Source organism: Triturus cristatus, chromosome 3_1 (assembly GCF_964204655.1).
Source record: "Triturus cristatus chromosome 3_1, aTriCri1.1, whole genome shotgun sequence".
NCBI classification, from domain to species: Eukaryota; Metazoa; Chordata; class Amphibia; order Caudata; family Salamandridae; genus Triturus; species Triturus cristatus.
The window spans coordinates 529,365,426-529,388,832 of NC_140583.1; the positions used below are offsets into that span (position 1 = coordinate 529,365,426).

Here is a 23,407-nt window from a genome sequence, read left to right on the forward strand (position 1 = left end):
TTTCTGGGGGTACCACTCCACAGTGAAGGGTACAGAGGTCCAGAGGTAGGGGTAGGAGGTGGAAACCAGTAGGTCAGGAATTGCCAGCTCTGAGATCAAAGCACATCAAGACTGACCCTGCTGAGGCCGCTTCTGGCCTGAGGGGCTCCATGCACTGTCACAGGGATAGAGGGCTGGGGACCTGTACCAGGCAGACTCTTGCACAACATATGCAGAATGCATTTTCCCTGGGGAAGTAGTTGTATTCCTCCGGACGTCTTAGCTTGCCAGGCCCATGTTCAACCTAAGGGTACAGACCCTGGGTTGAAGGACCAGGTTCAGGGTGTCACCCGATAACTGCTGGGAGGGAGAGTGGAAAAAGGGTGCAAGTCACATAGTGCTACTGCCCCCCACTCTGAAAAATCTCAGTGATCAGAAACCCATGAATGGCCTGTGGCCTGACTCTTGACATTGACAACTGGCCTCTGTTTGCTGTGCTAGTAGACAGAGTTTTCCTTGGGTTGAGAACAGTGTGGATTGACGCCGACGGACAGGACGGCTCGGCATCAACAGAGCGCCTGTGTCGTAAAGTGGTTTGATGCCGACGCCTTCCTTGACTGCGCAGATCGGCACCAGCACTTTGCCTATATCCACGGGATCGACGGTGACGCAGCGCCTCCTCACATTGAGTCTTCAGCATAAACACTCGCTTCATCCATCCAAGTTAATGTTAATGTTAATTTTACTGGGTATTTGTAGAGCGCACGGCTACTCCCAGGAGTGTCCCGGCGCTAACAGGGGGGACCAGTGACAAAAACACATCTGTAGCCTCTCCGAGCCACCAATCATGCAAACAGCCATGTTTTTAAACTTATGGCGGAAGCACAGAAGATCCTCTTCACAACGCAACTCAAGGGGTAAGTTGTTCCACAGCCCAGATGCCACTACCTGGAAGGAGCAACCCCCCAATCGGGAGCGTAAGAACCTTGGGGTCTGTGACAGACAAGAAGTTGAGGACCGTAGATTACAAGAAGGAACATACAGCTGACATCTGTTTCTCAGATACGGAGCCCCGATATTGTGAAATGCCTTAAAGGCCAATACCAGTGCCTTAAAAAACACCCTCTTGCGCACTGGGAGCCAATGTAAAGCACTAAGGTGTGGGGTCATGTGGGTCCTACGATCGACCATGAGTATAGCTCGGGTGGCAGCGTTCTGAGTCACCTGAAGACGGTTAATCAGATAGTTGGATAGGCCTAAATATAGGACGTTCACATAATCAAGACGTGACAATATTAGAGCTTGCACAACTATCTTACTATGAGACACAGAGTAAAGGAAGAAAGTTGCGCATCATCCTCAGGAGGCCAAAACAAATGCCCACCACCGATTGATCCTGGGATATCATGGACATATCGTTATCCAGTTTGACCCCAAGATTCTTGACCGTGATAGCCAAGGTGGTAGGAGGATCCATGTTGGATGGCCACCATTCTCGCCATTCGTCCCCCGGATTACAGCCGAAGAAGCTCATTTCCGATTTTTCCGAGTTACAACACAGTTGGTTCTGATTAAACCATCCAAATACTGCAGATAGGCAAAGGTTAAGCCTCTTCCCATCAAGGACTTCGCCCTTACCGCATGTAAACAATAGTTGCGTGTCATCGGCGGAGGAGATGATCCTAGCGCCGAAAGGTTCAAACAGCAATGCCAAGGGGGCCATAAACACATTAAATAAGGTTGGGCTCAAAATAGATCCCTGAGGGACACCCACATTCATAGATGGAATGGGTGCCGCAAAAGGGGGGGACCAAACTGTTTGCTGACGGTTTGTTGGGTAAGACCAGAACCACTGCAGGACAGTACCACCAATACCGTATCCCCAGAGGCGATCAAGAAGAAGGTCATGTGGTACGGTATTAAAGGCTGCAGAAAGGTCGAGCAGTATCAGAATTGCCTTCCCACCTTTGTCCAATGTAGATTTAATGGATTCAGATATCTCAAGGAGAGCTGTTTCAGTGCTATAATTAGCACTGAACCCGGATTGGCTCGGATGTAAAATGCCACTGGATTCAACAAACTCCCCCACAACCTGATTCACATATTTCTCCAAAGCCTTAGAGAGAGCCGGGAGCAGTGAGATGGGTCTGTAGTTACTTGCTGTCAAAGGGTCAGCAGAAGGTTTCTTCAACAGTGGGAGAATTTTCCCATGTTTCCATCTATCCGGTACCATCCCTTCAGTTAGTGAAAGGTTCAGCACCCTATTTACCGCTGGGTTAATCACCTCAGTGATAGATGCAAGAATCTTCGCTGGGCAAGGGTCCACAGGAGAACCTGATTTAAGAGAGTGAAGGATTTTTAAGGATTGATCTAGAGCGATCGTCGGGAAATGCAGCAGACATTTCTCGGCCTTAGGTAGCTGAGAGAGAGACCTCTCCGCGTTGACCTGGGAATAAGAACATACCGCACCAAAAGAGGCTTGTATAGAAGAAATTTTTGTAAAGAAGCATTGCGCTATACTCCCTGTCCATTCTTCTGTAGGAGTAAAAGGACTCTTTGCTGCGCAAGGGGCCGTTAAGTCTTTCACAATTTTAAAGAGTTCTTTACTTTTGTTGCCTGCCTTCTCAACTTTTCCGTTGAGAAAGTTCTTTTTTTCTAGGCGAACTTTAGTGTAATATGCTTTTAGTGTCACCTTATACGTTTGTTTAGCCGTAGGGTTAAAATCCTTCCTCCAGATTCTCTCTAAGCGTTTGCAAAGGCTCTTGCTCTTCCTGAGAGCTTCCGTAAACCAGGGGGCAGATGCTCTGCCTCCATTTGCCAACCGGAGCTTAAGGGGGGCAAACTCATTTACGCAAGATTTCAGCCAGCTCTCTAAAGTGAGAGCATCATGTGGTGCGTCTGATGTCCCTGGCCTGTCCTGTGAATAGAGAGGGGAGCTGAGCAAAACAAAGTGCTCCTGAACCAGTTGTACCTGGTTCTCCCCTTGCCATACAGTTGCAGAACAAAGGAAAATGCTGTATAAAAGAAGGGGCTGTGACCCCATGAAAATGTTCTTGTTGTGAATCTACCAGGGGTGTGCTGCTGCTGGGGCCCAGGGGAAGGCTTGCCTCCCTGGGCTTCGCCCTGCCCCTGGATGCCTGGAGGACTACCTCTTGGGACCCTTCTGCCTTGCTGGGACTCCGGCACTTCTTGGACTTGGTACTTTTAACTCAGCGCCCTGTGAGTGCTATCCTTTAATTGCCCAGCTAAGGAGGAGCGTGGGCTGCGCAGCGTGATACTGTTCGCCTTTGGGAGGGTACCCCCACCTTGGGGATTCCCCCGGGATGCCTGCAACGGCGGGTGCCCACCCCGCATTGATCCTTATCTCGCGGGTGCCCACCCCACTTTTGTGCTGCTGGTTGTCTGTAGTTAAAGCTGGTGCCCACACCGCTGTTTATTTTTATTTCCGAGGGTGCCTACCCCTCATTTCCTGCCAAACAAGGATCACCGCCGGCCCGGGAACGTCGGGGACACCCCCACGACGTCACAGGCAGCGCCGCGCTGTGATTGGAGCTGGCGCCGCACTGTGATTGGAGGACGTCCCGGCCGCCGAGAGAGACGCCTGGACAAGAGCGGGGCCTCGCCGGTAGCAGGAAGTTGTCTCGCATCCCAGCGGGGCTCCCTTGAGCAGCTGGGAGCCTCGGGAGCCCCAGGGGAAGAGCGAGACGTGCGGCGTTGGCAAAAGCCCCGGTCCCAGAAGAGGGACCGGGTGAGGAGGAGACCCGAGGAGTCCCAGTGAGTAGGGGCTTTTCCAGGAATCTGAGAGGTCCCGCTAGGAGAGCGGGCCGCTCCACCGTTGCGAGCATAATTGTTCTTAGAGCCTAGGTGGCTCCAGGGGGCACAATGTTGGTGCCGATCACAGCACCCTGACGGCAGGACAGAGTCAGAGCGGTCCCGGATGGCAGCGGGCCGCTCCAAAGTGGCCACCATTGGTTTTCAAAGTCCCCGTGGGGGCTTGGGGACATATCGACTTTGGGGGCATGGTTCAGTTTAAAAATGCCAGTGCTCCCCACAGTGCTTGGGGTCATGTTTATTCTCAGAGCCTAGGTGGCTCCAACGTTTGGCTATTTTGATTTCAGAGCCCCGTGTGGCTCCAACGAAGTGGGCACATTTGTTTCAAGGGCCATGGAGAGCCCATGCCGCATTTTAACTTTTTACAGCTGCCCAGCAAGTAGTGGGCAGCTGCACCGTTTAGGTCTTGATTTCTTTTAGGGGACATATTGAATCCAGGAGTGAGACGCACTCCTTCGCCCCCATCTCTTCCTACACAGCTGCGCAGCACTTAGTGCCAGCTGCTACATTTAGGCATGCGCAAAGTGCGCACCCTGGACTGTCGCTGCATTGGCAGCAGCACTGACTTTTGGACAGAGGGCAGGAGAGCCCCCCTTTGGGATGGCCAGTTGGCCAGGGGGATTGTTAGGTTTATAGGGCGCCAAGCCTACCGTGATTCTGGGTGCTAGGAAATGTGATTCCTGTAGAATGATGTACGCACCTGTGTTGATACTGTGTTTTATGATTATGAGGTTGGTTCGCCTATTATGGTTTATGCTAGTGAGAGTTATTCCCTAATGTAGTTATACTTAGGAGGTTAGGGTCCAATGCGTTTAGACTGGTGAGATGATTGCCTCATGTGTTTAAGATGGTGAGGTTGGCGCAGAAGGTAATTTGCGCCTGGTGTGATGCTGTGCACTGTGCATAATGTAGTTTATGTTACAGGCTGATGCTAAGTACAGTGATTACCAGTATTCACTGGTTGTGTTCTATGTTTATGATAAGCTCTACATTTACTAAGTTCACTTTGTGATGGTACTGACAGTGGACCAGTGTGCCCTGTCAGGTGTAAATAATCCCTTGTAAATATGACCTAGTGCCAGGTGGCACCCAGTATAATATGTGCTGACTATTCTAATGTGTTATGATAATACAAAGGCTATTTTTTATATACAACCTTGTGTGGAGTTTTTTTTTGTGGTGGGCCTGGGATGTTGTGGCTGTGTGCATGCGCAAATGCTTTACACATTGCCTCCGGGATAAGCCTGACTGCTCGTGCCAAGCTACCAAGAGGGTGAGCAGGGGTTATCTTTGGCGTGTAACTTTCTTGCCCTGACTAGAGTGGTGGTTTCTGCCTGGCTTTGGTGCACGCCTTAGCCAGCCAGACATCCCATTTCCAACACCCCCATTTTAGTGAAACTTTTTAATGATTTTTTTGTTAAAAGGTCTGATTTGCCAGCCTCTTGGAAGGAAGCTACAATCTCTCTAATTTTGAAGGTCGGAAAATCCCCTAAAAAATGTGACTCTTATCGGCCAATTTCTTTGTTAAACAGTGATAAGTTATACGCAAAGATCCTGGCAGACAGGCTGAATGGTTCAATGGCTGAGCTGATAAACGAAGCTCAGAAAGGGTTTATCAGGGGAACATTCCTGAAGGATCTGACCTATACACTAGTTGGCACAATAGATTTGGCGACCTCTTATAGTCTCCCATTGGCCGTGGTGGCCTTAGATGCCACCAAAGCCTTTGATCGAGTGAATTGGGTCTATCTGAAAGCAGTAACAGTCTCTTTGAATCTAGGTACTAAGTTTTGTAATGCACTGGCTGGTTTCTATTGAGCTCCAGAAGCTAGAGTGTTAATTAACGCCTTTCTAACTAAGCCTGTGATCATATCTAGAGGGACCAGGCAGGGATGCCCTCTGTTGCCCTTGCTTTTTAATCTTTACATAGAGCCTTTAGCAAGGAAAATTAGAGAGGACCCCGAAATCTTACCCTTTAAGTTTATAGATTGGGGAAATAACTCGGGCTCTATGCAGATGATATTTTGATTTACACAACAAATTTACAGATAACTCTGCCCCGTTTGATGGCTAGAACGACGGACTTCGGAAAGGTTTCGGGTTACGAGATCAATAGTGACAAGACCGAAATCATGACCTGGAACATCGAAGGGTCAACCGGGAATAATGAAATCAGATACCTGGGAGTCATGATAGCTCATGATATTAATAATATAACAAAACTTAATTTTGATAAAGCCCGGAAAGAGATCACGAAACTTCTGAAAACCTGGTCCCATCTCCAGTTATCACTTCTCGGACGGAGCAACTTAGTTAAAATGATAACCCTCCCTAAGCTCACCTTTTTATTTGACTCCATCCCTTTGCCTTTTAAGAAGGAATGGATAAAGAAGCTACAAAGTGATCTCTGCTCTTTTATTTGGGCAAGTAAAGGACCAAGAATAGCTTGGAAAAAGCTGAGAAGGAGGGTTGAGAAAGGGGGCTTAGCCCTGCCGGACTTTTCTACTCTTGGGCTTTTCTTTTAAAAAATGGGAAGTGCCTTTTTAATACACCTCGTTCTATGACAGGGGGCTTGTGGTTGATAATTTCAAGTTTTTAATCAGGAGGAAATGAGGGCTTTCTCTTCAAATATGCTGACCCAATTTTTTTTAAAAGGTCAGGCTAAAGATACTAAGGGGGCTTGCAGAGACATGGTACATGGTCAGAAAAACCCTATAAATTCCATACTATTGCTTATTGGCCCCCATCTGGGATGGACCCGGAACCCCAGAGTGGACTAAAGATGCTCTCCCTAAACCGTTGCTAGAGGGGGGCCTCATACGTTGGGAACAGTTAATAGTAGATGGTATGCTTATTTCTTGGGAAGAATACAATCAACAAGCAAACTTCTACCTATCTAGATTTAAATATTTTCAAATGCGAAGTTGGTTTCCAGATCCAGAAACAAAGTCATACACCGAAGAAAAAGGAGAGACTGTTTTTTGTATCAAAATACTCTATGCGATGTCATAAGATTAAACAAACCATTCGCAAATATTGGCCACTACTACAAGCGGTGCATTTGAGGACTTCCCAATATTCGCGTATCAACGCATCATGAATTTACAACAACTTTTAAAACACAAGAAAACACCAATAACTTTTATTCATACAGGAACCATCCCATGCCATAATTGTGGCAGGTGCAACAACATAATAAAAGGAACTACCGTATCGCATCCCACGTCCGGATCCCTTATCAAATTAAAGGTTTCAGCTACATGTGACACTAGTAATGTAGTATATTTACTTAAATGTCCATGCGGGTTACTATATGTAGGGAAAACTGAACGTAAAATAAAGACCTGTCTTGTTGAACATAAAAGTAACATCAGGTTGAAGAACATGAAATCTACAGTGGCTGCACATTTTTTGGAAGCCAACCATAACATTAGTCAACTGAAATATTTAATACTGGAGCAAGTTGAAATAAACGAAGGAAGAGATAACAAGGCATTTTTGCTAAAACGCGAATTATATTGGATTTATTAACTGAACTCTTTGCGCCCCAAGGGCCTCAACGAACGTTTGGAATACAGCTGCCATTTATAAATAGCCTGATATTCGGTGGTGATATACAGTTTTATTTGGACACTACAATTGTCTCACGAGTCAACACCATTTGAACATTAGAACCGATTTCCGTAGAGTATGGATTTCAGTCAGCATTGAACAATTACAGGGATTTTACTGTTCACTTTCCACGTACTGACGTGTAGCCAGAAAATTGAAGTGCCTAATTGTTTTGATTCCTTAGTCATATAAGATTTAGATTTTCAGATAATTTTTATATTTTTATATTGTATATCTAGTTTCATAACGTTTAAGAACGCACATAGTATGTTTACTATTTTTATTAGCACTAAGAAACACGTGGGATACACTTCCGGGGTCACAGCATGTTATATCCGGTTCACCGGCACACGCTTTGAATGACAAACACCACAGGGAAACGCTGTAGCTCGCCGAGCCATTTTCACAGGTACAATATAATTTAAACCCGCGCTCACATACCTGCACAGGGAAGTGGTTTTTTATAAAGTCAACCCGCACACAAGCGTTATTTGATTGTCGGCACACTTCGGTTGCAATATCCACCATATTCACATCACAGAGTTTACACGCATTAGATGCTCTACTGCCTTAAGGGCCGTATTACTTGCATAGCGAAGTTTTTTTTGTTTATGTGCACTTTTAAAACTCACTTGTATGGGCCACATATTATTTTCGTCCAGTATATACATGTCAAGAGTCGCACAGCGCAGTACTTTTATGAAGTTAAAGAGTTCTACATCTTTAACCAATGATATAGTTCAAACCGATGGAAATACTACGTGTTCAGAATTATTTTAGGCACATTTTTCGTGGATATCTGTTAGTTGGTTTTCCCTGACACTTCGATAACAGCGTCTTCACTGTTTTGAGAGCATTTCTCTTTCGCTCACAGCACAGCTAATACTAGTATTTAATACAATCATTATTTCACGATAAACACTTGTTCTACCATTAACACACTATTGCATGTGATAGATACTATCACTTAAAACATTTGCGTTCGCATACAGGCACATGGACCAAGTAGTTCTTTTTTGACTGTGTTACAGGGAAATCCCTGAAGAAGGGTTGGACCCAAAATGCATCGGGGATGATTTTCTGTAACCATGTTAATTTGATTTATGAAACGAGTTGCCATGAAGAATTAAGCAACATTTATGATTTTGAATGATACATTTTCAATGAAGCATATATAAAATTGGATTAAGAAATTAAATAAACTTCATGAGAATTATGAAGATTGGCATGTTGAACATTTTTGAGGCGTATAACACACGCACAACGGAGTGCTTATATGAGTGAGTCCTTTCAGGATATAAGGACTTATATTTACATGTTTTAAATACCAACAGGTGTGGTTTAATGGTCCTATGATTAAGCCTTCTCAGCCTCAGCAGGTTTTGGGAGTAGGTTCTTGTTGTCTAGTCTCCCGGTTGGACAGTGGGAGGGTTGAGACAGACAAAGAAAAGAAAAATGGGGTACACGGAGATCATGCCCGAGGGTCATACAGAGTTATGATATACGTTCGTTCCCTAGATTTACTTCCCGACCTGTTAAATAGCAGAGGAGTTCAGGTTCCGATTCCTCAAATAACGTGCAAGTGGAAGAACGATACTGTTTTTTCTTTCCATTTAAGAGGACAAAAAGAAAAACAACAAAAAAAAAATTTGAATATTGGCATTCTGCTTCCAAAAAATAAAGACAAAATGTGATGTGGTTGGCCCTAAACAGTAAACCAAGCTATTCCTGATGAGAGGACTTCCTGCTTTGTATGACCACTGAACCCCTTTTGTTGGCCTGTTTGATGACAATGTCAAATCGCTTACCTCTGGAAAAACATTCCTTTCCACTTTTGGAGTTTGTCAAATAACCTGGGATGGGATGTTTCAAAATATAGTTTACCTTTAATAACTTCCCTGTGTCTGGTCAGTAAAAATATTATATGTTTAGTATTTCGAGCTCAGTGGTACACTATCGTTAGTTAGGTGGTAAGCAGATTGCACTATGTGAAATGACTGGGTCAACAACAGCATGAACCTGCCATATATTCGAATCCTAATCCCACCTAAACCAGCTTTGGTTTCATGATCCGCTGTTATAAAAAGTATATATTTTCTTCTGTGAGCATGACTCAGAGGACAAACAGCATGTATAACCAAGAAAATAGAATATAATGGCAGATGGGTGTTTGTAGCCGGGCCCACGTTGGGCATGATAGAGAGAATGAGAAATAGATCCAGGGCAAGAGTCCTAAAGGTCAATAAAGTAATGTACATTGCATCACACATCCAATATATTCAAATCTAAAATGATGTGCACATTGTAAACATTTTTGAAATTTAAAAAGAGGTTCATCCACTTGTTTATAAAGAGGAATTTAAAATCATAACTCAAATATTGTATATGAAATTCAACAACATAAAAATAGTTCAGTTCACACAAACCTGCAAGTGTTTTTGGAATAGACAGCAAACTATAATGTACCAGAGGGTCATCCGACGCATTAACCAGCATGAGCGGAACGTGGATCTATACAAGAAGAACAAAATGTTGCAAAGATGAGCAAGATGCTTTGAATACTTTGGTTAAAACAGATTTGTGAACCTTCAGAAATGGAATCACTGATAAGAATAATAAGAATTGGCAAAGAAAATAGGTCTAGCGTATACAAGAGCTATTGAGCTTTGGCAATGTGTTTTTGCCATGATGTACACCAGTGTGGCTGTTCAGCATGGCTAATAAAGTTAGTGGTGAGGAGAGTCCGAGTGTGGGGAGCAGAGTGTCATAGACTGAATTTATTGGAGAAGAGTGTCGTAGAGTTTAAGTAGGGGGGCATAGAGTTCAGTGGCAGAGAGTGTCGTAGACTGCAGAGGCGTGGAGTGGAGTGGAATAGGGTGGAGTGGGTTAGAGCGGATTGAGGTAGTGGGTGGAATGGATTAGAGTATATTGGGATGGGTTTGATTGGGGTACTGTGGGTTGGATTGAGTGGAGTGATGTGGATAGGAGTGGGTGTACTGGATGGGGTACATTGGAGTGTGGTGGATTGAAATGGGGTGAGGAGGATTGGACTGCAGTGGAGTGGAGTGGATTAGATTAGATTGGTTTGGTGTGGGGTGGACTGTACTGGGATATTTTGGATTAGAGTGTGGTGGTTTGGAGTGGGGTGAATTAGATTGGAGTGGGTGGATTCGATTGGACTGGAGGGGGGTGGATTACAGTGGGGTGGATTGGAGTGGTAAATTGGATTGAAGTGAAGTGGATTGGAGTGTGGTCGGCTGGATGGGCTGGACTGAGTGGGGAGAACTGAACTGGGGAGGGATGGGTTGGGTTGGGGTGGAAAGGAGTAGAGTTTGGTGGAGTGGACTGCAGTGGAATAGGGTGGACTGGATTAGATTGGAGTGGGAGGGATTGGGGTGGACTGGACTACAGTGGGGGTGGTGTGGGGTGGATTGGAGTAGGGTGGACTGGACTAGAGTGGGGTGAAACGGAGTGGAGTGAATTGCATTGTGGTGGGATGAATTGCATTGCGGTGGGATGAATTGGCTTGGAGTGTAGTGGAGTGGATTGGGTGGGGTGGATTGGAGTGAGGTGAGGTGGACTGGATTGCGGTGAATTGGGGTGCATTCGATTTAGGTGAATTGAGGTGGGGTGGATTGGATTGGGTGAGGTGGATTGGATTAGGGTGGGGTGGATTGGAGTGGGGTGGGGTGGATTAGGATGGGGTGAGGTTAGGTGGATTGGAGTGGGGCAGATTGTTTTGGATTGGAGTGGCGCAGATTGTAGTGGGGCGGATTGGGGTGAGGCGGATTGGGGTGAGGTGGATTGGGGAGAGGTGGATTGGGGTGGGGTGAGGTGGATTGGAGTGGGCGGATTGTTTTGGATTGCAGTGGGGGAAATTTGTTTAGATAGGTGTGGGGCAGATAATTTTGTATTGGAGTGGGGCAGATAATTTTGTATTGGAGTGGGGCAGATTTTTTTGGGATGGGAGTGGGGCAGATTGGTGTTGGGCAAATTGTTTTTGAGTGGGGCAGATTGCTTTATAGTGAAGTGGGGTGGACTGGTTTGGGGAAGGAGTGGGGTGGTTTGGATTGGGGTGAGGTGGACAGGATTGAAGTGGGGTAGATTGGATTGGGGTGGAGTGTAGTTGATTGGAGTAGGGTGAACTGGGATGGAGTAGGGTGAACTGGGATGGAGTAGGGTGAGTGGGGCTGATTGGAAAGGAATGCATTGGAGTAAGGCAGATTGGTTTGGATTGGAGCAAAATGGTTTGTATTGGAGTGGTTGAAGTAGGGGTCAGGGAAACCCTGGCCTGCGTGCCGCACAACTCGAGGACACTAAGGTCTCTTTGAATTTAAAAACTAATAAATCACACTATAACCAATTTCTTAAAAAATGGTAGAGACAGAAGAGGATACAATCTATAAATGCAAAATAATCTACTTTTCTTTAATCAAATCATGTATTCTTATTGACTTCAAGCTGAATAAAGAAATATGTTATACAATCACATATTTGTTTTAAGCAATGTACATGAATTTCATCAAAATACAATTCAATATTAACGAAAATAACTCCCAATGCATTTCGGGTTCAATAACAACCCTTCTTCAGGGGATAAATGGGTACAATCTGTGATTTTAATGCTTGTTATGGTTTCTTTAACGTCGTCTTCTAGATCTACAAACAACAATCAAAAAAGCTCATGAGTATCAAATGAAAAGAGGCGTTGGCTGTTTTACACGTCAGAGATTAGGATCTGCACATTAGTAGACCCTACTACCATGCCGAAAAAGTGCTCAAAGAAAGGAGATAATACTGTGAAGTGTTTCGGTGAATGCGATTCAAACCAAGTGTTTGAAATCCGAGTTAATTTAGTGGGAACGCCCTGTGCAAGACCACGAGTTCCGTACGGGGTGACTTCATATCAAAGATATATTTACCGGTCAGTGCTTTGGTTTTCTGGCTGAACTCAGTTGGCAAGTGATAATCTGTAATGGATGTGTGAGAGTGAGCTTCAAATCGGAATACACTGGTGTTATGAAACGTGAAACGTGATCTTGGGGAACATGCTCTTACCAGCAGTGAAATCGTAAATGCGACTCCCCTGTTTCCATGAATTCGTTTTGTTAAAGCGTCAGCGTGCTAAAGGAATATGAAAATCGAATTCAGTTTCAAGTTTATTTGGGTATCGGAGAATAAATCTGTGAAGGGTTGAGGATTGCGGAAGCAAAACTGTGTCTCACCTGTTTCCGTAGTGCAAGAGCATCTGTGAAGTACGAGTGAAGCTTTCCAATGAATCGCGTAGAAGGCGTGGCGTGTAACGCCTGCCAAAGGTATTTAATGACGCGTTCATCAAGTATAAAAATGGAAGACAGACTCCTAAACTATAACGGGGGCGTTTCAACTAGCCCTGTTTGTTTTAAGAAAAGGTGCCTATTGATGAAATGACAAATAAAGTTGTAAAAATAAAAATAAAAAAATGGAAATGTGAGGAGTGTGAGAACCAAGGGTGATAGGATGGTGAAAAGTAAAAATGAAAATAAACTGAGGGGTACTGCGTGCAAATCCTTTACAGTTGCTTGAATCTCAGTTTTGATCGTCAATTAAGCTAATATAAATGATTAAACAAAACATAACATCTCGTAATGGTCATTTAGACCTCCTGGGATCACTGTGCCAAGAAACTTAATCCAATAAGTTTCTCTGCATGCTAAAACCGTGTTGGTGTCTGTGTGAGTGGTTGAGAAAATGCGTTCTAGAATTGTAAATCTAAGTTGTGGAATTGTGTGTTGTGCTTGTGTCCAATGTGCTGCTAAGGAGGAATTCAAATTTTTATTCCGAATTCGACTCTTGTGTTCAATAATCCTAGTTTTAATTTTGCGGCTGGTTCTGCCAACGTATACCAAGCCACAGGGGCATTTAATGGCATAAATTGCCCCCTCTGTGTTGCAATCCGAGGTGTGGTGTAAAGGAATCTGTTTTCCTGTGTGGGGATGGGTGAAAAAATTGCCTGTAATCACATTGCCACATTGGCCACAGTTGTGGCATTTTTTCATTCCTGAAAATTGTGTAGTCCTTCGGTGGGGTCTCGTTTTTAGCAACTCCTTCAGATTTTTGGAGCGAGTATGTGCAAAAATAGGAGGTTCCTGGAATAAACCAGAGAAATCTGCTTCAGACTCAATAATGTCCCATCGTTTAAGAATGGCAGATTTAATTTGTTGAGCTTGGGCTGAAAATTTAAGTACAAACACTTCTCTTTTTGTTGGGTTCTTTTGAGTTGTGGACAACAAGTCCTTACGTTTTTTTGACGATACTTTCAATTCAGCTTCCTTGAGTATGTCTTCTGGATAGCCGCGTTCTTTGTATTTTTTTATCTGATGTTTTATGTCATTTTCACATTGTTGTGCGTCTGAAGTTATTCTTTTGACTCTGATGAGTTGTGATACTGGCAGATGTTTTTTTAGAGAGTATGGGTGTCCGCTTTGAAAATGTAGAGTATTGTTTACATCTGTAATTTTGTGGTAAACTGTTGTTGCAAGATCTTTCTCAGTTTTGTGAATTTCAATATCGAGAAAATGGATCCTTGAAGGTTGAATATCATAGGTAAATTGGATTCTGGGATTGCAGAGATTCAGTTCCGTTATGCTTTGTTCCAAAAGACTCTTCGTGCCTTTCCATACTACTAGTATGTCATCGATGTAATGAAGAAAAATAACCGCATTGGTGCGCCAGATCGGATTTTTTAGTATGTGCTGATGTTCAAAGTAGGCCATGAATGTGTTCGCGTACGATGGGGCTCCGGGAAAGCCCATGGAAGTACCCGTGATCTGTAAATAATACTTCTCCTGCCATGAAAAATAACTGTGATAGAGAGAAAAATGTAATAGTTCAAGAAGAAAAATGCTTTTGTCTTTTGCTATTGATGATTGCAATAGTCTCCATTCCACCGCTTCAAGTCCCTCGTTGTGTGCTATGGACGTATATAGTGCAACCACGTCTATGGTACACAACCAATGCTCTTCTTCAAAAAGGTGTTTTACCGCTTCCAATTTGAGCAAACAGTCGGTGGTGTCTTTAATATATGTCTCCCATGATTGTACCAATGGTTGAAGATGATAATCAAGATAACGTCCAATTGTTTCATGAATGGACCCACAGCCCGAGACTATGGGTCTAAAGGGAGGATTAGTCTTGTGCTTATGAATCTTCGGGAGCATATATATGTGTGGAACTTTGGGTGTCGTATTGAAAAGAAATTTACGTGTGTTTTCGTCGATGTGACCATTGTCGACTCCCCGTTGTAGGATGTTGGTTAGTAGTTTCAAAAATCCATTAGTAGGGTCTTGTTCCATCACAATGTATGTGTCCGGATTGTTAACATGTTCATTGACACTCGTCACATAGTGATCAGTGTCAAGAACAACTAGGGCTCCTCCTTTGTCGGCAGGTAAAAAAGTTAAAGTTTTGTCTTGTCTCAGGGTGTTGAGAGTCCGTGATTCTTTGCGAGATAAGTTGGAATATCGAGGTTTGATGTATCTGATGTTTTCCAGATCTTTTTTTACTAAAATCTCGAATGTGTCTAATGATTTATGAGAAAGTGGAGACATGAATTTGCTCTTGGGTCAAAAAGGTTGTGTGTTGAAATCGCTCTCTTAATTGGAGGTGTTGATGGAAAAGAACCATCTTAATCTTAGTTTCCGCATGAATTTGAACAGGGATATTTCTGTTTCCAATTCATTGGAGATGTACGTTGGGACGAATGAGCTACCTTTGTTTAAGACATGTAGTTCTTCTTTATTCAACCGTTTTTGCGAAATGTTCACAACTAAGGTATGCTCTTCTTGGTTGTCCTCTGTGGTCTGCTTTGCTCCGGATGTTTTTTTGTTGTTTTTTCCCCGGCGAGTGGGTTGTCTTTGGTTGCGTTGTTTTTGTCTGGAGGTGTTTTGGACGCTTGACCCTCCCCTAAAAAAGACAGTTTCGAGGTGGAGGTGGAGGCTGCTTCCTCGTGGGTACCACTGGTTGAGGTATGTGAACTTGCTTTGGGTCGTTGGAGAGATAAATCCTGTTCTGTAACTAAACTTTCTTCTGAGGAGGTATTTTCGGGTTTTTTATATGAACGTTTTTGGGCATATGCTACAGCCCAAGAGTACACCTCATCCAGTTTGTAGTCGATAGTATCTCTCTTAAACTTTCTTGTTTTTCGTTCATGTACTTCTCGTGCATGTGTATCAAGTCTTCTGTTGATGTCTTCTAGGGTCTTATCCCACTGTTCTAGTTCAATTTTTTGTGTAATTTCTTCTTTGAGATGGTTGATTTCATTTTCCAAATCTTGTAATATGACGGATATTTCCTCAACTATTAACAAAATGAGGTCCAGGGAGCATTTATTTAAAATGGCATACCATCTTGACATGAAGGTTTTGTTGTATTTGAACAACATAGGTTTCAATGTGATCCTTAAACCCCTTGGAATTCTCTTTACTTTGTGGTATTCTATGAGTGTGGTGGCGTGGAGACGTTGGTTAATTTCTTTTCCCATCAGGTATTCTAATTGCCTTAGTTGTTGTATCGTAGTTCCAGAAGAAGAACTAAAAGTGCGTGTGTCTTTGATCAAGGAATAGATAGATACTGCTTCTTCTGTGGAATATGCCTTTGTTTCTGCTTGATTTGTTGTTAAATCGGATATGTCTTTCCAAGACATGATTTCAAGGGTGCTGGTTCACTGAGGGCTCAATGCTATGATTAATGACGTTTTTTGAGGTGAGCCTGCACACCAGTATAATGTTTGTGTACTAACACTAAAATTTTTGACAAAACTTGAATGAAAACTTGTTTGTGTGCTTGCACGTGTGGGATGTGAGTGTGCATCCCAGAGTAATATGTGTTTGAAGTAGGGGTCAGGGAATTGAAAGTATCGTCAAAAAAAAACGTAAGGACTTGTTGTCCACAACTCAAAAGAACCCAACAAAAAGAGAAGTGTTTGTACTTAAATTTTCAGCCCAAGCTCAACAAATTAAATCTGCCATTCTTAAACGATGGGACATTATTGAGTCTGAAGCAGATTTCTCTGGTTTATTCCAGGAACCTCCTATTTTTGCACATACTCGCTCCAAAAATCTGAAGGAGTTGCTAAAAACGAGACCCCACAGAAGGACTACACAATTTTCAGGAATGAAAAAATGCCACAACTGTGGCCAATGTGGCAATGTGATTACAGGCAATTTTTTCACCCATCCCCACACAGGAAAACAGATTCCTTTACACCACACCTCGGATTGCAACACAGAGGTGGCAATTTATGCCATTAAATGCCCCTGTGGCTTGGTATACGTTGGCAGAACCAGCCGCAAAATTAAAACTAGGATTATTGAACACAAGAGTCGAATTCGGAATAAAAATTTGAATTCCTCCTTAGCAGCACATTGGACACAAGCACAACACACAATTCCACAACTTAGATTTACAATTCTAGAACGCATTTTCTCAACCACTCACACAGACACCAACACGGTTTTAGCATGCAGAGAAACTTATTGGATTAAGTTTCTTGGCACAGTGATCCCAGGAGGTCTAAATGACCATTACGAGATGTTATGTTTTGTTTAATCATTTATATTAGCTTAATTCACGATCAAAACTGAGATTCAAGCAACTGTAAAGGATTTGCACACAGTACCTCTCCGTTTATTTTCATTTTTACTTTTCACCATCCTATCACCCTTGGTTCTCACACTCCTCACATTTCCATTTTTTTATTTTTATTTTTACAACTTTATTTGTCATTTCATCAATAGGCACCTTTTCTTAAAACAAACAGGGCTAGTTGAAACGCCCCCGTTATAGTTTAGGAGTCTGTCTTCCATTTTTATACTTGATGAACGCGTCATTAAATACCTTTTGCGGGGGAGGAGCCTAGCGCGCAACCAAGATGGCCGCGTAGGTGCGAGGCTCCCGAGGACCTCCGTGACCTCCTACATAAATCCTGAAAATATCCTGTCCTAGATGAGGGGACTGTGTTGGTGAGCCCGAGCTGAGGTGTCACCCGTTTTCCGTTTCCAAATTGGACCTCGGACACCGGCGGGAGCACCGATTGAGATTTGCGGCCTTCTCCACGCCGGCCCCCCGGATTGGAGTTGCGGGGTGATCCGGAGACAAAGTGATCAACAGCGGCGGGCAGGGCTGGGCGACTCGCGTACCCCGCACTTTCACTTTCGCACCCTCCTTGCTGCGTAGGCGAGGTTGGGTTGCGGGGCGGTGTGCGGTGGTGTGGCCTCGTTGGGGTGCCCTGCTGGCCCGCCGGCTGTGATCCGTCCTGCGGACCTGTGGTGGCCCCCCCCCCGGAGCCCGTGAACTGGTTTGTCGGCCTTTTCCGAGGTGATCGGCACGATTTGGGGACTGGAACCATGTCCACAAAGCAAGATGGCGACCGGGCAAAGGTGAAATCGACCCGCCGTGGCGCAGCCCATCAGTCCAACAGCATGGACCGCTACACCCTCCAGAAGGGATCTCCCGAGGTGCCGCATAGGTCCCCTGAGGGCCCGACTGATGCTCCTGCGCTGCCCGCGGATCTGACCCTGCGAGATGTCATGGGCGCTATCGCCGAGATGAAGGCCTCGGTGGACCAGCGCTTTGACACACTGGCGCAAAAGATTGACTCGGTCCACGTGGATGTTGGCCTGGTGAGGGCCGATTTATCCAAGACCAATGACCGGGTCGATTCTTTGGCCCACACCACTTCGGGCCTTACGGCGGACGTGGCGGCCCTCCAAAAGGAGGTGCGCCGGCTTGGTCAGGCGAGCGCCCTGATGGATCGTCGACTGGAGGATTCCGAGGGTCGGGCCCGGAGGAACAATGTCCGCATTGTCGGGGTGCCGGAGGGACGTGAGGAGGCGGCGGCGGACCTGTTTGTGGAGGACCTGATTCTCACCCATCTCCAGCCCCGGGGGCTGAGTAAATTCTTTGCGGTGGAACGTGCCCACAGGGTTCCCGGAGGAAGACCTAAGGCCGGAGCCCCTCCGAGGCCTCTCATTGCCCGGATTTTCAACTTTCGGGACAGAGACGCTATTCTTCAGACTTCTAGGCAACAAGGACCGGTCAGACTTGACAATATGGATGTAAACTTCTATCCTGATTTCACCCCAGCGGTCCAGAAGCAGAGACTGAGCTTTCTCGGAGTCAAACGTCGTCTACGGGACCTGAACCTCAAGTATGCGATGCTTTTTCCAGCTAAGTTGCGGGTGGAGGTGGATGGCCGCACGCACTTTTTTGATCGTCCCGAGGCAGCCGGGGACTGGTTGGACTCCTTGCCCGGGGATCGGGGCTGGGGGGGTGGGGGGGGCGCGGTTGGAGGGGAGGGCTCGCCGGATCAGGACTGAGGGACTAATAGTAGGCCTCGCTCTGGACAACATTGTCGTCATTTTTGACTGTTCGTTAAGTCTCCCTCTTGTGGAGGTGGTACGGGGTCTCTTGGGGGCTCTCCCTCCTCCTCTGGGGGACTAGTTAGTTTAATCATTCATGGGGCGACAGGCACACTCACTTTGGGGGGGCTGTTTGGGCTCATGCAGGGGTGCAGGGAGGGGGGAGTTCTGTTGGGATGGGTGGGTTGGGGTGGGGTGTTTGTTTTTACCGCAAGGCAAACCCTTTATTGTATTGGTATTTTTAAGGTGCTCTCCGGGGGACGAATGATGGCTTCTGTATGTGATGGGGGGTAGGGACCTGACTTTATTGTCCTGGAACGTTAACGGACTGGGGGATAGGATTAAGCGAGGTGTGGTCCTGCAGTATTTGAAACGACTTTCGCCAGATGTGGTCTTTCTGCAGGAGACACACCTTATTGGTAATTCCTTTTGTGCCATGAATCGGCGTGGCTATCGCTTGGTGGCCCACTCGGGCTTCAAGTCGTGCTCACGGGGGGTGGGCATCATGGTGAAGAACTCGCTCCCGTTGGAAATAGACGAGGTGCGCCATGATGAGAGGGGACGTTACACTGTCTTAGTGGGGAGAATGGAGGGTAAAGTAGTTGTCTTTGTCTCAGTGTACGTCCCACCGGGGTTACAGTCTACGACTTTTGCAGACCTAGGGCGCCTCCTCCTTGACCTTCCGGGGGGGCTTCTGGTGGTTGGGGGGGACTTCAATGCGGTGGTTTCTGGGACCGTGGATCGTCACCCCCCTAGGGACCTCCCCCGGGCGCAGGCGTGGCTGTCCGGCTTCTTAGATACACTGGGATTGGTGGACTGCTGGCGCTTAAAACATCCCACGCAGCTGCAGTACACTTTCCACTCGGGTGCCCATGGTAGCCTCTCACGGCTTGATTATGTCCTTGTCCCTGCGGCCTATGTTGGGAGGGTAGGAGAGGTGCGCCATTTGGCGCGGGGTATTTCAGATCACTCCCCGCTCCTGTTGCAAATTGATGTCTTCCCGAGGGGGGAGGGCAGAGTAGCTCCAATCAATGCCTGGTACCTGCGCGACCCCACCATTCGTGCTGATTTGATTAAATCCTTGCAGCGGTATTTCGATGAGAATGCGGGGTCCGTCCCTTCGGCTATCTCCCTGTGGGAAGCCTTCAAAACAGTTCTTAGAGGGGAGGCCCTCTCCTTTATTTCCCATGCCCGGAGACGCGAGCGGGAGGAGGTGACCCGGGTGGAGGCCGAAATCGCTGAATTGGAGGGTGATCTAGAGGGTGGGGTGATGGATGTGAGGAAATATGAATTTTGTGATCAGTTATGTCCCCTATCGTAGACCCCAACGGCTCCATGTGCATGCTATAAGTACATGTATGTTCCCTCCAGTTCCAGTTTTGAAGACGCAAATATATGTGCGTCCACCGTCAACATGTCTTCTTTCAGATCCGCCATGAATGGGTCAGATATTCCATTCCTAAGTATGAAAGGCCACCGACTTTATGTGGTTCACTTTCCACATTTTACAGATTCAGGCGAGTAGGCCCAGAATTCTGTCATCAAGCCTTTTCCTGCCTTCTGCCTCTGAAAGCTCCAGTCTGAGCCTGCATCTGTATCCATGAACTTTGTCCTACTCCCTGCGCGGCTAACGGTGCCTGATCCAGCCTGTTGCCTGCCAAAAACTGTATTTCACCTTCAAGATTATCTGCTCCGCTCCTCATCCGATGCATTCCTCTCTAGTAGTTTAGGTAAACATTCCTCCAGCTACCGTGCAAAGGGCCAGGCCTCGCTGTCCTCATGCAAGTAATTCATAGCCCCGTTACCATGGAATATTCCTACCCCCTCGCATCTTATGTAGACACTTAGACGCTTGTACACGCACTAACAGTCAGTATAGAATAGATTCTATCCTAGAGACCTTTCCTTTTGGATAACACAGTTCTTTAAACATAGGATATTAGATATGATTTGGGATTAGGTTGACATGACCCCCAGACTTCTGTCTCCACACGTAGAGCTAAATGTCAAGTCCCCTTCACCCTCTAGTTGCACGTCAATCACACATCATGCGGCTGCGCTTGCCTCTCTGCCAAATATTTCTGCTGACATTGCAGGATTCTCTTATGGATCCACCCACTTGTGACATCATGTATAATGACGTTATCTAAGTTACGCCTATATGACCGCCTTATTAGTTACGTATGCATATTTTATCTGTATTATCAGCTGTTACGCCTCCTGCATCTGTTTCACTGTAATGCATTTCCTATAAAACTGATTATCTGTCAATAATGTATGCCCTTCCTTCCTGAACTTTCGTGGTGATGGAATTAGAAGCCTGCAATTCGAATTGTATTTCCTTTGTTAAGGAATAAAGCCTTTTAGAACCTCTAATACCACGGATTCTGCCTCTTATATTTACTGAGTTATTCTTACTAGACTTTATCGCATAAAAAATAGTACCGGTAATGAAATATTTACCACATAAATTGGCGCCCGAACAGGGACACTTTCTCATCTCACGCGCCGGAGGTGCGTTGCAGGCCCGGTCTCCTGCCACAGCTGAACGGACAAAAACGCGTACCTGCAGGATTTCCTTTATCTCCCTCCGGCCAAGCGGGGGCGACTGAGGCTGCGATCAACACCCAGACGAGGCGGTGAGAAGTGCGAAGTATCCCGACCAGAGCCTAGCTGAGAGAGCAAGATCCGAGGTATACAGAGGCCCACCAGGTTCCGAAGTTCCGAGTCCAGTCGAGTCGAGTCGAGTCCAGTCCGGTCCAGTTTCAGTTCCGTTCCGAGGCCTTCCGTTCCGAGCTACCCGGTGAGTACCATTACCGGGGAGGCATTTAACGTGCACATAGTCTGTGCCGGTCAAGACGGGTTTGGGTACACAAATCCGGTCTGCACTGTTTTAGCAGTGTATCTGTACTGTTTAGCAGTATATCTAGTATGTCTTGCATATAAATAAGTATTATCTAGTGTCAGTATTATGTCAGTAACTAGTTTTCTATTAGTTATCATCGTTCGTTAAAACTGTTAAATGTTAAATGTTCTAAATACGTTTTATATATCGTAGTGTGAATGATTGCTCCTCATTGTGTTTTACTGTATTACGTGTGTTTAAGGTTAAGTAACCAGATCTAAAAATGCCGCTCTTTTCGAAACTAAGACAGATCAAAACTAGAAAAGGTGTACTCGAAGAAGCTGTTCCCATCCCACCTAGGGACACTCCAGGGTACTTTATGTATCATAAGCATGGCCTAGATGCCGTATTATTTCTTGATTTATGGGTGGACTACACCAAAGAGTTACCAGAGAGTCAGAGATGGCCCGCAGCGGGGACCTGGGATGCAGATAGCATCATGAGAGTAGAAGAAGAATTATGGAAAAAGAAAGCCAGACAGTCACAGAAGGATGCCATTGAATTATGGCGTAAAGAATCATATAGACGTACAGAAAAAGCGCTCAGACAGGAAGAGAAAGGTAGAGAGAATTCAAATAAAACCCGAGAAAATCTATTAATTGAGGAAGGTACCCGAGTAAAATCAGAACAAGTAGATAGACAAAGAAACACTCTTATGAATGGTATGTATCCTCTTCTGGCCGAAGGGTTACCTAAGGCTACCCCGGAAATACCAAAAGACTTAACTCCTCCATTGCTCCCGATAAAAGCACATCCCAAAACACATCCCAAAACAGCAAAGGACGTTTTCCTTTCCTCCTATTTAGATGACGTAGCTCCCGAGTATGCTAATGCCATACCACACACACCGCTTGCCGATGGTGTTCAACACCAAGAGCATCCGTCTGTATCCCCGCAACTACAAACTCCTACACAAGTTCCCACAGGTCCGTCCGTTTCTACAGTTTTTCCCGCATCTACAATCTCTATCCTACGTCCAACGAATCCTTTCTTGCCCAGCACCTCAGATGGTGCTACAGGAGGTACGACAGACATGTTTGCCACCCCGCCGCGAAATAAACAGACCCTTAGAGATTTAGCACTCCAACGTACACCCCAACTAGCGACATCCGACATGTTTAAAGAACAGCTTGTGGATTGTAGATACGACCCAGTACCAGGTAGACAGGACAAATTGCTCATATCATCACTACGTATACGACGAGCTACATTGTATTTAATGACGATACCAGGAATGGTTGAACACCTAGACAATATATATCGCTTTGTCCAAACAGGGCGAGGTCCAGAAAGTATTAACGAAGCTATGGAATACCAGAAAGTGGATGTACAAAGACAACTACTACGTTTCTTCATAAATTGCGTGATTAGGAACCAAGACAGGCCTGGGGCAGATCATGATACCATGCAAAAACTTGCCAAATGGGGTCAGAACATATCAGAAGAGAAACATGATAGACAGGCGTGTATAATCGCCATGTATCGAAAGATCCGCAAGGAAGTAGAACGAATACATAAAGAAAGACGAGAAGCAGACAGAATTGAATCAGAGGAAGAGGAGGAGCAAGACTCAGAACAATTAGAAACGATAGCTTACGTAGGTAGAGGAAGACCCCATAATAATACTAGAGGCTTTAATGACCCGATACGTCCGATACGTCCAGAATATAATAGACATTTT

General features: G+C 45.4%; 1 protein-coding gene across 4 annotated transcripts in view; it reads right to left on the reverse strand.

Annotated features, from left to right (window-relative positions):
• Window positions 1–23,407, reverse strand: part of ABHD2 (abhydrolase domain containing 2, acylglycerol lipase) — a 427,692-nt gene that overhangs the window by 75,147 nt on the left and 329,138 nt on the right. For all 4 annotated transcript variants that reach the window (XM_085644457.1, XM_085644454.1, XM_085644456.1 and 1 more), the window contains one exon: window positions 9,849–9,933. In XM_085644457.1, coding sequence (XP_085500583.1) covers window positions 9,849–9,933 — 85 coding nt within the window. The remainder of the gene's footprint in view (window positions 1–9,848; window positions 9,934–23,407) is intronic.